Genomic DNA, 15,835 nt, shown 5'->3' on the forward strand with positions numbered 1-15,835 from the left:
ATAATTTATCAAAGGATAATGTTATGAGACAAATTCTATATAACAATTATAGAAAATGGCTTACATTACTAATGCTGCACACTGCTCACTAGTTTCTTTACTCTTCCCTTCTTAATAAATTCCCTAATTAATTTAATGCATACGTTATGCATAATTTGAAATTTAAAAACATCGCTGGGTCAGGTTCTAACCATCCTCTTTTACATGCTGTCTGCTTCTACAAGACACATATTAGTAAAACATGACCTCTATGCAAATCAGGGTGCCCGCTGCTGTTCCCATTCCCAGTGACAACAGTGGCACTCTGGCACGCTCCTGTGCCACGGCATGGAGTGCCACAGAGGCACCAGAGGCACCACCTGCAGCCAAACGCAGCCACCAGCAGCTGTGCCAGGCTCTGATTGTGTGACCAGCCCTGTCTGGGGAGAGCTGCCCTCAATCACACATGGTGCACAGGCCATCCAGCACCGGGGCCTCGCTGCCGTCATCCAGCCAGGTATAACGAGGTCAGCTTAAAAACACAGAAACCTTCCAAAACAGAAAAGTGAATTTCAGTCTCTTCATCTTCAGATTTTTAAGCATCCAGCACACAGTTGCACAGTATTTCCTAGCTCCCTGCCTCTACAGCTTTGGGCTTTTCCTGCAGAACACGACCGCAAACTCTTGTTCCAAAGTTCCCATTTTCATTCCCATCTGACTTCCAGAACAGCACCTTGGGACAGGGTACTCCAGCCTCAGTGTTTCCTTCAGTGGGACAGTGGAAGGTGTCGCTGCCCATGGCAGAGGGTGGAACTGGATGAGCTTTAAGGTCCCTTCCAACCCAAACCATTCTGAGATTCTTGTGCTCCATGGAAGAAATACAATTTACCGAGCTAGCCAGGCTTTGGCAAGAGATCATTCCCTCACAAATTCTTTTCAGACAATATATTATTTACATTGCTAAGATATTATACAGAGACCCAGAGTGGGTTATATTAACATTTCCCTATCTTCTGGGACACTTCTGGCTGGAAAAGTGTTGAGTTTTCATCTTCGAGCAAGCTCGCTTCTGCGCTTTTCCATCTGACGCGTCAGATTATTTTAATGATGGAGTACTTGATTAAATTAATTCCTCCCTACAAAAGCAGCTGTCTTGTGTCATGGAATCTGTTCAGCTATCTGGAACGTTGGTACTTGCCAGGGAGGAGAGCCAAGGCGCAGAGTGTGTGACCATGCCGAGACTTTGTCACAACGCGTAAGGCTGAAGCTCAGTGGGCTCCTGGATCCTGGGATCAAGGAGCAGCAGCCCAGGGACGAGGGAAGAGGCTGCTGGCCTGGGGAGCACACTTCCAGCAGCTCCAGGGGTCCCTGTGTGGGTGCTGAGCCCCGCTGTGCTGAACCCCAAAACACAGCCCTGGGGTGTGCATGCAGGGCCCAGCACTGGGGACCCAACCGTGCCCAAGGGAGCATCAGCACCAGCAAGGGGAAAAAACAAATGAAAATGGGAAAATGGTGCCAGCGTGGTGAGCAAAGCACAGATCGTGTGCGTCAAAGTTTTATTTCTAAACAAACTGAATTGTTCCATTGAAGTTCATCTCTTGCTTACTCTCAAGCTGCTGCTCATTTTTTTTTCCCTTTGGAGAGTTTTTGCAACCTTATCCTTCCCTCTCTTACTGGGAGTCCTTAAGCACTATCCACACATGCAAATCCTCTGTAATCAGAACTGCCTGCCACGTCTCAAGGAGTTTGCTTGGCAAAGAAAAGCCTTGGAAAAACAACAGAATGGCCATTTCCTTTCTTTTCCACCACACAATGTAACCATAGGCTGGGTTTTGATATTACTAAAGTATGAATATTAATGTCATTTTTTCCACTGATTTCTTTTCAATATTCATATGCGCTGTAGTGGGTTGGAGCCCTTTATTTAACAAAATCTCTTGCTTTAGGATTTGAAATACAGTGCATTGCTATTAAATTTATTAATACCAGAGAACTTTAAGAGAGTTTAAGCTAAGTTTAGTAAAGCTGCAAAATACCAGCTCAGGCTTTTCTCTCACTTCGGTGCCAGTATCCCAAGTTCTTGGAACAGCTTCTCTGGTGGCTCACTCTGTGCCCCTCGCACCCAGCAGCAGCCAAGCCTGGAGAATTGATACCTGAGGGTCAGCCCATGGCTGCAGCATGGCCAGGACAGCCGGGACAGTCAGTAGCGCTGGCACTGCCAGTGCAGCCAACACAGCCAGCACAGCCAGAGCAGCCCGGAGAGCCAGCACAGCCAGTGCAGCCTGGCCTGCCCGGACAGCCAGCGCACATGGCACAGCTGGCACAGCCAGGACAGCGAGCACATCCAGGACAGCGAGCACAGCCAGTGCAGCCTGGCCTGCCCGGACAGCCAGCGCACATGGCACAGCTGGCACAGCCAGGACAGCTGGCACAGCCAGTGCAGCCTGGCCTGCCCGGACAGCCAGCGCACATGGCACAGCTGGCACAGCCAGGACAGCGAGCACAGCCAGCCCTGCCAGCAAAGCCTGCCACGTCCCAGCCTGGCGGAGCAGGAGCACCAACAGGAGCAGCAGGAGGGTGGTTCCCCGCTGGCTCCTTCCTCGGCGTTGTGCGGCTCAGCCCCCGGAGGCTGCCGTGCTCGCCAGCGTGGCTGCCGTGCCCTGTAACTGAGCGGGGTGTGGAACACACCCACGTCCTCAGCAGCGCCTCAGCCACCGAGCGCCGCGCCAGCTGCCACGTGGAGCGGGGACAGGCACGGCCCCTCTGCCGCCCGCGGGGACCCCCGGACACAGCCCCGGGCAGAGACACCCCCAGCCCGGGCTGTGCCCCCCTCCAGCCCCATCACCGATCCCCGGAATGTGCCCCCAGCCCCATCTCTGATCCCCGGCCTGTCTCCCCCAGCCCCATCACCGATCCCCGGGCTGTGCCCCCAGCCCCATCACCGATCCCCGGAATGTGCCCCCAGCCCCATCTCTGATCCCCGGCCTGTCTCCCCCAGCCCCATCTCTGATCCCCGGGCTGTGCCCCCAGCCCCATCACCGATCCCCGGGCTGTGCCCCCAGCCCCATCTCTGATCCCCGGCCTGTCTCCCCCAGCCCCATCTCTGATCTCCGGCCTGTCTCCCCCAGCCCCATCTCTGATCCCCGGGCTGTCTCCCCCAGCCCCATCACCGATCCCCGGGCTGTCTCCCCCAGCCCCATCACCGATCCCCGGGCTGTGCCCCCAGCCCCACCACGCTTCCCCCGGGCTGTCTCCCCCAGGCACAGCCCCGCTCCTCCCGGGATGTCCCGCCGGGTCCGGGCAGTTCCTCTGCTCGGGTTCCAGCGCGGGCGGGTCCCGGCGCGGGGTGGGGCGGGTCAGCCGCGTTCCGGCCCCGTCCCGGCCCCATCCCCGGCCCATCCCCATCCCGGCCCGTCCCGCTCCCGCCCCGCCGGCCCGCGGGCTCCGCGCCCGCCCGGGATGAGCGGGCTGCGGCGGCTGTTCCGCGGCAGCGGGCGGGCCCTGGCCCTCGTGTTCGCCGCCTCGGTGGCCTGGCTGCTGCTCGACATGGCCGCGCTGCGCCTCTCGCTCGGCGAGGCGGGCGGGCGGCTGCTGCGGGAGGCGGCGGGGCGCGGGCCGGGGCCGGGGGTGGGGATGGGGATGCAGCCGGGATTGGGGTTGGGGTTGGGGTTGGGGCGGGCGCGGCCCCGGCGCGGCCCCGGGGCGCCGGCGGAGGCAGCGGCGGGGCCGGGAGCAGCCCCCGGGGGCCCGGGGCCATCGCCGCCCTCACCCCAGCCCCCGGGCCCCGGCGGCGGGACGGGCTCGGCGCTGCCCGGAGCCCCCGGCAGCGAGCGGCGCCCCTCCGGCCCCGCGGCACCGAGCGGCACGGCGGCACCGAGCGGCACGGCGGCACCGAGGGGCACGGCGGCACCGAGGGGTTCGGCGGCACCGAGGGACCCGGCAGCACCGAGGGGCACGGCGGCACCGAGCGGCACGGCGGCACCGAGGGGTTCGGCGGCACCGAGGGGTTCGGCGGCACCGAGGGACCCGGCAGCACCGAGGGGTTCGGCGGCACCGAGCGGCCCCGCGGCACCGAGGGGTTCGGCGGCACCGAGCGGCCCCGCGGCACCGAGGGGTTCGGCGGCACCGAGGGACCCAGCAGCACCGAGGGGTTCGGCGGCACCGAGCGGCGCGGCAGTCCAGGATGCGGGCCCCGCAGCCCAGCCTGGAGCTCAGGACACCAACACGGGACGAGGAGAAACTCCGTCGGAAACTCGCTTCGTCCCCATTAGCAAAGGGAGGATGAACCTCGCCGGCCCCGCAGCCCCGCGCCGCGGGCCCCACGCTGCGGGCAACGCCACGGGGAGACGTGGAAAGCCCAGAGAACCTGCTGAAAAGAGCAGCGACCGTGCCCACGCTGAGAATGCCGCTGCTGGGGCCACTGCCGGGGGTGGCCGGAGCCGGACGCCGGGGACGACACCAGGAGCAGCGCCTGGAACAAATGGCACTGGCCAGGATGGGCAGGAACAGCAGGGAGCAGCTCCTGGAACAAATGGCACTGGCCAGGATGGGCAGGAACAGCAGGGAGCAGCCCCTGCAGCAGCTCCTGGAGCGGCTGGCACTGGCCAGGATGGGCAGGAACGGAGGGGAGCAGCTCCTGGAGCAAATGGCACGGACCAGGATAGGCATGAGCAAGGGGGAGCAGTGCCTGCAGCAGCTGGCATTGGCCGGGATGGGCAGGACCGGAGGGAAGCAGCTCCTGGAACAAATGGCACTGTCCAGGATGGGCAGGAACAGCAGGGAGCAGCTCCTGGAGCAGCTGGCGCTGCCCAGGATGGGCAGGAACAAGCAGGGAGCATCCCAGGGATGCACAGAGTCCTGTCCATGGATATAACACTCGCCCCGAGAGACCCCCGAGCTCCCGGCCAGTTTGGACACCCTGTTGCTGTGCCTGATGACAAACAAGAAGAAGCAAAAAGTAGGTGGAAAGAAGGAAACTTCAATGCCTACCTCAGCGACCTGATCCCTGTGGATCGAGCCATTGCCGACACCAGGCCTGCCGGGTAAGATCTGCCCCCCTAGCACAGAGCCCCGGGCTGCACCCTGGGCCTGGCTCCATGGCTCTGGGCAGGGCTGCTGCGGGCACAGAGAGCCCTCCACCTCAGCCGTGCCACCTGTCAGATGCCTTTTGCCCGTCCAGCTCAGAGCAGCCTGGTGTTAAACACGAAACTGGGTAAAGTTGGCAGGTTGTAATCCACTGAGCCCAGCTGCCCAGAACAGGCTGCTGTCCCGGGGAACTCCTTGGCCAAACAGGGATGTGTGTGAGCTGCTGTCAGGGATACTCCTTGGCCAAACAGGGATGTGAGCTGCTGTCACGGGAACACCTGGGCAAACAGGGCTGTGAGCTGCTGCCTCGGGGCACGGGTCTGCCCTGGGCACCCTGGTTCTGGCAGGAGCCTGTGCAGGCTCTGCCCCAGCCCGCTGGCACAACCAGGTTGTAAGGGCCAGCTCAGGGCAGGGGCTGGTGGCAGCCAACAGTTAATTTTTGGTGTATTCCAGTCTGTCCCAATTTAAACTCCAGTTCCTGTTGTGGTTCTGCCTGGAGTACTGCACTGGGCACTGAAATCTGGCCAATCCGTGCCTGCCTGTGCTCAGTGCTCGCTGCTTTTGGAGGTGCTGTGCTCATGGGCGCTGTGTCCCTGCAGCTGCTGTGGGGAGAGGCCCTGAGGAGGAGTGTGGTGAGGGAGAGAGCCCTGAGGAGGAGTGTGGGGGGCAGGAGGCTCGTGGGGAGCATCCCGTGCAGAGCCTGGATCAGGAGTCCTGCGGCTGAGAGAGAAAGGGAAGAGAAGGCTCCAGGGAGACCTTAGAGCCCCTTCAGTGCATGAGGGCTCCAAGAGAGATCATAGGTACTTTGGGTAAGGGTCTGGAGTGCCAGGACAAGGAGCAGTGGTTTCCCACCCCCAGGGGCAGGGATGGATGGGATACTGGGAGGGAATTCTGCCCTGGCACAGGGTGCCCTGACAAGCTGTGGCTGCCCCGTCCCTGGAAGTTTGAGGCCAGGCTGGATGGGGTTCTGAGCAGCCTGGTTTAGTGGAAGGCGTCCCTGTCATGGGAGCCCTTGGGAAGAGATGGGCTTTGGGTTCCCTTCCACCCCAAACCATTCCAGGATTCTGTGGTGGAGGACAAAGGGGGCGTGACCCAGTTCTGCTCACCACTGCCCAGCAAGGTGAGGCAGGGCTGGATCCAAAATGGACTTTGTGGGGTTTTCTGCCCACTGACCTCCCTGAGACAGACAGACAGACAGACAGACACATCTCAAGGATTGTGACACAGAGTAATTCTGGGGTGAATTTCACTTAGCCAGAGCACTTGTGATTAACTGCAAAGCCCTGACATGCCTCTGAATTTCCTTCAGTGTCTGAACCAAGTGAGTCCATCCCGTCCCATGGGGCTGCCCGTGCAGGGGGGCCCTGGGGCTGTGTGTGGGGTCCCTCCTCACCCTCTGTTCCCCTCCCAGCCCTGCAGGGCTTTCCCTCCCTGTGTCGCCTTGGGCATTTTCCCTTTCCCCACGCATTTTCCCAGGAACACCAGGCCGGGCGGTGACCTGTGGGCCGCGTTGCCGTTGCAGGTGCTCTGAGCAGCAGGTGCACGATGACCTGCCCAGCACCAGCGTCATCATGTGCTTTGTGGACGAGGTGTGGTCGGCGCTGCTGCGCTCGGTGCACAGCGTGCTCAGCCGCTCGCCCCCGCGCCTCCTCGAGGAGATCATCCTGGTGGACGACTGCAGCTCCAAGGGTAGGGAGCCCGCTGCTGCTGCTGCCTCTGTGGAACTGATATAACCTGGGGGAAAACGCAATTTGTTCTCTGTGATTCAACTCCGAGTAGGAGAGAAATCACATTTTGTCCTTCCGCTGTGTTGAAGTGCGTCCCTGGCCTGCGCTGGGGCTGAGGGTGATCGCAGGGCAAGGGGTGCTGGGGCTGGCTCTGGGGGAGGAAGGAGGAGGCTGCCAGAGGCTCCAGGAGCACCAGGGAGCTGCGTCCTGCCCGGCCCATTCATCTTTGGAGTGTCCTGGCTCAAGGGCTCGTGCAATCAGATGCTCCCAGCCCTGAGTGTGCAGCTCCCAGGCAGGTGCCCGTGCTCCCAGTGCAGGGGGGACACCCCAGAGGGCAGGAGCTGCAGTGGGAGCAGTGCTGAGCCGGGATCTGTGCTGCACAGGGCCCTCCATCACCATCTCAGCTGCTACCCAGCCCCTGCAGTGATTCCCTGCACTCTCTGCCGGCTCAGCCCTCCAAAGTCGAGGAGTGTGCTGGTGTTCACAGGGGTCTGAGGATGAGGGAAGAGACGAGGATCTGACTCCATGTTTCAGAAGGCTTGATTTATTATTTTATGATATATATTACATTTAAACTATACTAAAAGAATAGAAGAAAAAGTTTCATCAGAAGGCTAGCTAAGAATAGAAAAAGAAAGAATGATAACAAAAGCTTGTGTCTTGGACAGAGCCCGAGCCAGCTGACTGTGATTGGCCATTAATTAGAAACAACCACGTGAGACCAATCGCAGATGCACCTGTTGCATCCCACAGCAGCAAATAATCATTGTTCACATTTTGTTCCTGAGGTCTCTCAGCTTCTCAAGAAGAAAAATAGTAAAGAAAAGATTTTTCGTGAAAGATGTCTGTGACAGAGAAGGGGTGCCATTTGCCTGCTGCTGGTTCTCCAGGAGAGCGCTGTCTCAGATGGCTCAGGGCTCTCACCACGGGCACAGGAGCCGTGCCCAGGTGTTCACAGCCCAGAGCTGAGCCCCTGGCATGCCCGGGAAGCTCTGCTCTGCTTGCAGCTGTTCCCCGTGTCAGAGGGCTCAGGGTCGTGTCCCCTGTGCAGAGTACCTGAAGGAGCAGCTGGACGCGTACATGTCGCGCTTCCCCAAGGTGAAGGTGCTGCACCTCCGCGAGAGGCACGGCCTGATCCGGGCCAGGCTGGCCGGAGCTGAGATCGCCACAGGTAGGGCAGGAGCCGGGGGCGGGCCAGGCCTGAGGACACGAGCCAGGCTGTGCTGGGACGGGCACTTCTGACTGCAGCCCTGGGACCTGCAGGATTTGCATGGGAGCAACGCGGGGCGGGATGGAGGCAGTGTGTGTATGGGGGGATCCGGGGTGGATGGGGCAGCTCCAGGGCTGCCAGAGCTCCCAGCCAGGGGTGGGGGGCTCTGCTCCTCCTCCAGCCCCCCCAAAGGCAGCCCCATGCCCAACAATGCCAGGGAAAAGACTTTAATTCAGACAAGAGTCTTATATTCCTAGTTTACGGCTTAATGCTTAGCGTGGGGGCTCGGAGAAATCACCAGAGCTCTTCTCTGCCATAACAAGGCTTTGCGAGATGCTGAGGGGAAACTGGGATTAGAGGGAAAACAAGAAAACCCAATTGGAGCGATCAAACCCAAAAAAATTTCTGGGCTAACACGCTTTAGGGGACCCCAGAGGTGCTGGGCCCCCCCTCCAGTATGGCCTTTGTCCCTCCCAGTGCACCAGGGGTGTCCTTTTGCCACCATCTCCAGCCCCAGCTCCACCACCTGTCCTGCCAGGCTGTGTCAGCACTAAAATGGCCATTTCTGTCAGGAGCTGCCCTGCCAAGCAGGGAAAAATGCTCTTGGCTGTGGCTGGGCAGGTCTGGGGAGCCAGGGAGTGTGACGGTGTTCACAGGGGTCTGAGGATGAGGGAAGAGAGGAGGATCTGACTCCATGTTTCAGAAAGCTTGATTTATTATTTTATGATATATATTGTATTAAAACTATACTAAAATAATAGAAGAAAGGATTTCATCAGAAGGCTGGCTTAGAATAGAAAAGGAATGATAACAAAGGTTTGTGTCTGGGACAGAGAGTCCGAGCCAGCTGGCTGTGATTGGCCATTAATTGGAAACAACCCCATGAGACCAATCCCAGATGCACCTGTTGCATCCCACAGCAGCAGATAACCATTGCTTGCATTTTGTTCCTGAGGCCTCCCAGCTTCTCAGGAGAACAAACCCTAAGGAAAGGGTTTCTCAGAAAACACCGTGGCTACAGAGCAGGGCCGTGGCAAGCAGCAGCACCCCGAGCCCGCAGGGGCTGCGCAGCAGGGCAGGGCTGGGGTGCCAGGGCTGAGCCTGCCCTGCTGTGCCCCAGGCGCTGTGCTCACCTTCCTGGACTCGCACGTGGAGTGCAACGTGGGCTGGCTGGAGCCGCTGCTGGAGCGCGTCCGCCTGCGCCGCACCAAGGTGGCCTGCCCCGTCATCGAGGTCATCAGCGACAGGGACATGAGGTGGGACAGCCCTCCCTGCAGGGATCCCGTCCAGGCACAGCCTGGCACCCACAGCACCCACTGCAGGCCGGGCATCTGTGGCTCCAGAGGCCTCACAGCCCGCAGAGCCTTCCGCGGGGCACACGCAGCGTTGCTGTGGCATTGACATCCTGGGATGCTCTGCGGTTTATTGCAGCCCCGAGACGCGTGAAAAGTCTGTTTCGGCCTGCACGTTCAAAGAATGAATTAGAGTTCCTCAGTTTCTTTTTTTTTTTCTCAGAGTTGTTTATTATATCTTATCTAAAAAAATTGTTCTCGTGCCCAGCCCAGCTCTGCTCAACAGCACAGACAGAGGCACTCTGCCTGCCCCAGGGTGGTTTTATCTTTTTATACTAAAAACTACGTGTGCAATATTTACAATTACTGCCCAATGCCCATCACCTGTGTGAGACAGTGAGCTTCTACTCCGAACCAATCCCAAAGTGCCACCATCACAGCAGGAGATGGAGGTAGAGAAGACTAGGAAGAAAGGCTGGGCATGCCCAAGTCGCTCCATCTTGTCCCCAAAACCCCCATTCTAAAAAAACCCAAAAGCTACTTTTTCACCTAGTGATAATTTTATTATTACACTACTTAAACTGTTGTGGCTTTCAGGCCTTCATACAAAGCTGGTAATTTGCTCCACGGGTCATAACCAAGCCCACAGGTGTTCTGGGCTGTGTGCCAGGGTCTCTGAGCCCCCTGGCAGGGGTCCCAGCAGCTCTGGACATTCAGATGTACTGAATTCTCACAAACATTAGCTGGGGATGTGGCCACTGTTTATCACACACCTTTCTCCTTTCTCACAACTTTAAGTACATGAAGAGGATTCCTGATGAATTTTGTTAAAATCCTGGTTTAATTACCCACAGATATTCATCTTCTCCCATTAGGGGTGACCTTTCAATCAGGAGTGTGACTCAGAATTAGTCAGCCCGATCTTTCCTCTCTTTAGTTACATGACCGTGGACAACTTCCAGCGGGGGATTTTTACTTGGCCAATGAATTTCGGATGGAGGCAGATTCCACAGGAGGTCATTGAGAAAAATAAGATCAAGGAAACTGATATAATAAGGTAAATAAAAGAGATGCGAGAGCTGTGCAAACCAGCCTGTTCCTTTGGTAATAATTTAGCAGTAGAGGCTCCTTTGAGGCCAAATGATGTTATTTTGTGGCCAGGTATTGTTCCTGTGCTTTCCAGGACAGGTGAGGCAGAGGCAATCCCCCCATCAGGCATGGGCAGAGCCCAGGAAGCCTTTCTCCCCACGCGTGGCACTGCTGGTGTGCCAGCCAGGAGAACATTTCACTGCCTTTCTTGGCAGTGCCTTTCTTTCCTCACTGCCTTTCTGTCACTGCTTCTCCTGCCCTTCCCTGCCCCATCACAGCTTTCAGGCCAGGTAAAGCCACCCAAACACCCTTTCTGTCACACCGTGTGGCCTCTGTGTCCCCAGGTGCCCCGTGATGGCAGGTGGCCTGTTCTCCATCGACAAGAAGTATTTCTCTGAGCTGGGAATGTACGACCCAGGACTGGATGTCTGGGGAGGGGAAAACATGGAGATTTCATTCAAGGTGGGTGACTGTCACACAGCTGCACCCCTGCCAGCCTGGGTGGGTGATGCAGGGGCTCCCCAGGGACTGCTCCATCTCCCTGGGCACCTGAGCTGCCTCTCTGAGGCAGTGCCCCCCTCAGCTGGTGTCTGTCAGTGGTCTCTGTCCCGCAGGTGTGGATGTGCGGAGGGGAGATCGAGATAGTGCCGTGCTCCAGGGTCGGGCACATTTTCAGGAATGACAATCCCTACTCCTTCCCCAAAGACCGGGTGAGGACGGTGGAGAGGAACCTGGCGCGGGTGGCCGAGGTGTGGCTGGACGAGTACAAGGAGCTGTTCTACGGCCATGCCTACCACCTGCTGCACAGCGTGGACGTGGGCGACCTGAGCCGGCAGATCCAGCTGCGGCAGAGGCTGCGCTGCAAAACCTTCCGCTGGTACCTGCACAACGTGTACCCCGACCTGGAGGCTCCCCTGGTCAAGGCCAGTGGGCAGGTAGGTAACCCCCAGGGGCTGGCCGTGCCCTGGGCAGTGCCCACCTGCCTTTGGCACCTTTTGGGGTGTTTGATACAGCACAGAGGCCTGCATTCCTGAGTATTTTTATAGAGAAACAGGTCACAAACAGAAGGGATAACGTCCCTCTAGAGGGCTGGTTGGGTGTTTGGATGGGCGAGGGGGAGCACAGCCGGCCTCACCCCCGGCCCCCACTCGGGGGCTGCAGTGCGGTGCGGGGTCTGGAGGGTCGGGGTCTGGAGGGTCGGGGTCTGGAGGGTGGAGGTCTGTAGGAGCAGGGTCTGTAGGAGCAGGGTCTGTAGGAACAGGGTCTGTAGGAGCAGGGTCTATAGGGTCAGGGTCTGTAGTGTCAGGGTGTCTGTAGGAGCAGGGTCTGTAGGAGCAGGGTCTGTAGTGTCAGGGTCTGTAGTGTCAGGGTCTATAGGAGCAGGGTCTATAAGAACGGGGTCTGTAGATGCAGGCTCTATAGGAGCACGGTCTGTAGTGTCAGGGTCTATAGGGTCAGGGTCTATAGGAGCAGGGTCTATAAGAACGGGGTCTGTAGTGTCAGGGTCTATAGGGTCAGGGTCTGTAGGAGCAGGGTCTATAGGAGCAGGGTCTATAAGAACGGGGTCTGTAGATGCAGGCTCTATAGGAGCACGGTCTGTAGCACGGCTCCGCCGCCAGCAGAGCGCAGCAGCCGCTCGCGTTGCCGGCGCTGCGGGCCCGAGGAGGGACCGGCCCCGCTCCGGGCTCGGACCCTGCCGAGGGCAGGGGGCAGAGGGCGCTTTAAAGCCCTTGTGGGTTCAGTGCTGCCCGCACAAGCCTCTCGCTCGGCGCCCGGTGAGAGACACCCGGTCAGGCTCCCCTCCTCCTCCACCGCAGAATGCCAGAATGGTCTGGGTGGAAAGGGACCTTGAAGCTCAGTTTAATCCATCCCTGCCGTGGGCTGGGACACCTTTCACTCGACCGCGGTGCTCCAAATCCCGTCCAGCCTGCCGGGAACACTCTGTTCTGCCTCCTTCGGTGTGTGGACAGTGTTAATCTGAGAGCCCAGCAGGTTCCGTTTCAGTGCAGTGCAACATCCTCTCCCCCATCCGGGGAATTTCTGTCTAAATCTGCCTTTTGTTCCCGTTTCCAGCTCGTTAACGCGGCCCTGGCGGGGTGCATCGCTGTGCAAGGCACCAGCCTGGCTTTTGAGGAGTGTGATGCTAACAGCACGGTAAGGACAGCCTGCAGGGGCCCCGGGTGTGCCACCCTGCCTGCGGCACCGGGCACTCTGGGTGTGCCACCCTGCCTGCGGCACCCTGCCTGTGGCACCGGGCACTCTGGGTGTGCCACCCTGCCTGCAGGGGCCCCGGGTGTGCCACCCTGCCTGCGGCACCGGGCACTCTGGGTGTGCCACCCTGCCTGCAGGGGCCCCGGGTGTGCCACCCTGCCTGCGGCACCGGGCACTCTGGGTGTGCCACCCTGCCTGCAGGGGCCCCGGGTGTGCCACCCTGCCTGCGGCACCGGGCACTCTGGGTGTGCCACCCTGCCTGCGGCACCCTGCCTGCGGCACCGGGCACTCTGGGTGTGCCACCCTGCCTGCAGGGGCCCCGGGTGTGCCACCCTGCCTGCGGCACCGGGCACTCTGGGTGTGCCACCCTGCCTGCGGCACCCTGCCTGCGGCACCGGGCACTCTGGGTGTGCCACCCTGCCTGCAGGGGCCCCGGGTGTGCCACCCTGCCTGCGGCACCGGGCACTCTGGGTGTGCCACCCTGCCTGTGGCACCGGGCACCGCGGGTGTGCCACCCTGCCTGCAGGGGCACTCTGGGTGTGCCACCCTGCCTGCGGCACCGGGCACCATGAGCCTCCCCGGTGACCTGTCCCCTCCTGGGGGCTGACACAGCCCCTTCCCCATGGCCAGGCCGTGCCTGGGAGCAGCAAGGGGCAGGAGCAGCCTGTAGCCAAGCAACAGCGCCAGAAACAGCGAATTGAGCTGGCTGGGAAAGCTGGATAAAGCTGTGAGTTTGCACATGAAAACTGAGACAGATTTAAACAGCAGCCTGTGATCTGTGTGCAGCTGCTGGCTGTCCATCCAGCTGTGCCTCACAGCCCTTCCAGTGCTCTGAGAGGGCCAGGGAAGGACCCAGAGTGCCAGGGCACAGGCAGTGGCTCCCACTGCCAGGGGCAGGGATGGGTGGGATATCTGGAATTGGGAATTCCTGGCTGGGAGGGTGGGCAGCCTGGCACAGGTGCCCAGAGCGCGGTGCCCAGCCCTGCCGTGGAGCCTGACGGGGCCGTGTCTCCTCCTGCTCTCTGCCCACAGAACCAGAAGTTCAACTACACCTGGCTGAGGCTGATCCAGCACGGGGAGCTGTGCCTGGCACCCGCGGGCGTGCTGGGAGCCGTGGGGCTGCGCCCGTGCCAGGGCAGGAACCGCAGCCTGGCCTGGCTCCACAGGGCCCTGGCCAGCGTGCAGCCCGGGCTGGTGAGTGATGCTGCAGGGATGCTGCAGTGATGCTGCAGGGATGCTGCAGGGATGGCAGGAGGGGTCAGGGTGCCCCTGTGCAGCCCGGGCTGTTGAGTGATGCTGCAGTGATGCTGCAGTGATGCTGCAGGGATGCTGCAGGGATGGCAGGAGGGGTCAGGGTGCCCCTGTGCAGCCCGGGCTGGTGAGTGATGGTGCATCCTGCAGGGATGGCAGGAGGGTCAGGGTGCCCCTGTGCAGCCCGGGCTGGTGAGTGATGCTGCAGTGATGCTGCAGTGATGCAGGAGGGGTCAGGGTGCCCCTGTGCAGCCCGGGCTGGTGAGTGATGCTGCAGTGATGCTGCAGCTCCATCCCAGGTGATGCAGGAGGGGTCAGGGTGCACTGGATGGACACAACCCATGGCACAGGGGCACCCAGCCTCTGCTGCCCGCTTTGCCAAGGCCCCCTGTCCCCTAGAGACCTGCTGGTGCCCATCCCTCATGCCGCTCTGCCAGGGGTTGTGCCCATCCTGTGCCCAGCATCCCCACACAGCTGCCAGGCTGGGGGCACTGGGGACCTGCAAGCACTGCCACAGGAGCAGCAGCAAAACAGCCAAAACAGCCTGGTTTTACACAGAAACACAGCCAAAGCAGCCTGGTTTTACACAGAAACCATCAATAGCACTTAAAGGGAGATGAGTCAGCATCGATTGGCTCTCAGCTCACAGGGGTGTTTAAAGACAGCACTTACGGAAAGGAGGAGAATGGATACTCACACTAATTGCCTGAGCTGCACAAAGAGTCATGGCTCTGCCCCTGTCAGCCTGGTGCAAGCAGTTGTCCAAAATGCTCTGAAATGGCATAGTCTATTGTTGGGAAAAAACACTCTTCACTTCAGAAAGAACAAATGCAGCATTCAATACACAGACAATTTCCTATTGCCCTTTGGGTTTTTCAGCCTAAAGCGCTGAATGCCAGAATGCCACAGGCTCACGTTGGGTGTTTAGGGAAAAATACAGGAAAATTTTTACCCACTTACTGAAAATTGTGAAATTGCCACTTCACTTTGTGAAAAGTACGCAGAAATGCCCAGGGAGCTGTTGCAGGGCGCGGGCAGGTCTTGCCTCCTGTCTCAGCCTGGATTCTCAGCTGAGATGGAGTTGGTGCTGCTCTTTTACTGGTGCCAGCAACAGGAGAATGAGGAGAGCCCAGCGGCTGAAGGAGCTGCAGTGCTTTGCCCTCTGCTGACCCAGGCGTTGTGCTGTGCAGGGATGTGCAGTATTTCCTGCCTGCACAGAGGTGCAGCCCCTGCCCAGGCCCTGCACAGGGCACAGCAGGGGTGTCTCACCCGGCGTCCCCGAGCTGCCCTGAGCAGCACTGCAGCGCCAGCAGGGGCACAGCAATGTCCCTGTGCTGTGGCATCCCCGGGCTGCCCACGGGGCTCACAGAGGTTAACGCAGGCAGGTGGGAAAAGCGGGAGGATGGAGGGGACCCAGACTCTGTTCTTGCCCTGCCCCAGCACTGGGTGTGGGGCTGAGTCACCCCCGACATCCCTGTCAGTGCAGGGACCGTGCCAGGCTGAGAACGGGTTCATCAGCCCCAGGTAAGCACAGAAATCAGTGTCCTGCTGCACGTTCCCCGTGGGGCAGGTCCCACCCGAGGCACTCCCTGCCCGTGGCAGCTGCTGCACAGACAGTGAGGGAGCTCGGCTCGCTGTTCCCAGCCGGGGAAAGGGCAGGGCAGGTCTGCTGTGGCTGCACAGCTGTGGCTGCACAGGTGTGCTGTGACTGCACAGCTGTGACTGCACAGGTGTGCCTGCATAGGTGTGCTGTGACTGCACAGGTGTGACTGCACAGGTGTGACTGCACAGGTGTGCTGTGACTGAACAGGTGTGACTGCACAGGTGTGCTGTGACTGCACAGGTGTGACTGCACAGGTATGCTGTGACTGCACAGGTGTGCTGTGACTGCACAGGTGTGCCTGCACAGGTGTGGTGTGGCTGCACAGGTGTGACTGCACAGGTATGCTGTGACTGCACAGGTGTGCTGTGACTGCACAGGTATGCTGTGA

The 15,835-nt window shown here is 59.7% G+C and overlaps 1 protein-coding gene across 1 annotated transcript; it reads left to right on the forward strand.

Annotated features, from left to right (window-relative positions):
• The first annotated feature begins 4,835 nt into the window (after positions 1 to 4,835).
• On the forward strand, positions 4,836 to 13,864 carry GALNT5 (polypeptide N-acetylgalactosaminyltransferase 5). Its single transcript, XM_058809827.1, has 9 exons — positions 4,836 to 5,021; positions 6,587 to 6,753; positions 7,843 to 7,962; positions 9,122 to 9,257; positions 10,231 to 10,350; positions 10,727 to 10,844; positions 10,997 to 11,317; positions 12,456 to 12,536; positions 13,626 to 13,864. Exons 1-9 carry the CDS (start codon positions 4,843 to 4,845, stop codon positions 13,815 to 13,817), a joined length of 1,434 nt encoding a protein of 477 aa, XP_058665810.1. The 5' UTR covers positions 4,836 to 4,842; the 3' UTR covers positions 13,818 to 13,864.
• Positions 13,865 to 15,835: the final 1,971 nt, after the last annotated feature.

Source organism: Ammospiza caudacuta, chromosome 8, assembly GCF_027887145.1.
Source record: "Ammospiza caudacuta isolate bAmmCau1 chromosome 8, bAmmCau1.pri, whole genome shotgun sequence".
In the NCBI taxonomy this organism is placed as follows: Eukaryota; Metazoa; Chordata; class Aves; order Passeriformes; family Passerellidae; genus Ammospiza; species Ammospiza caudacuta.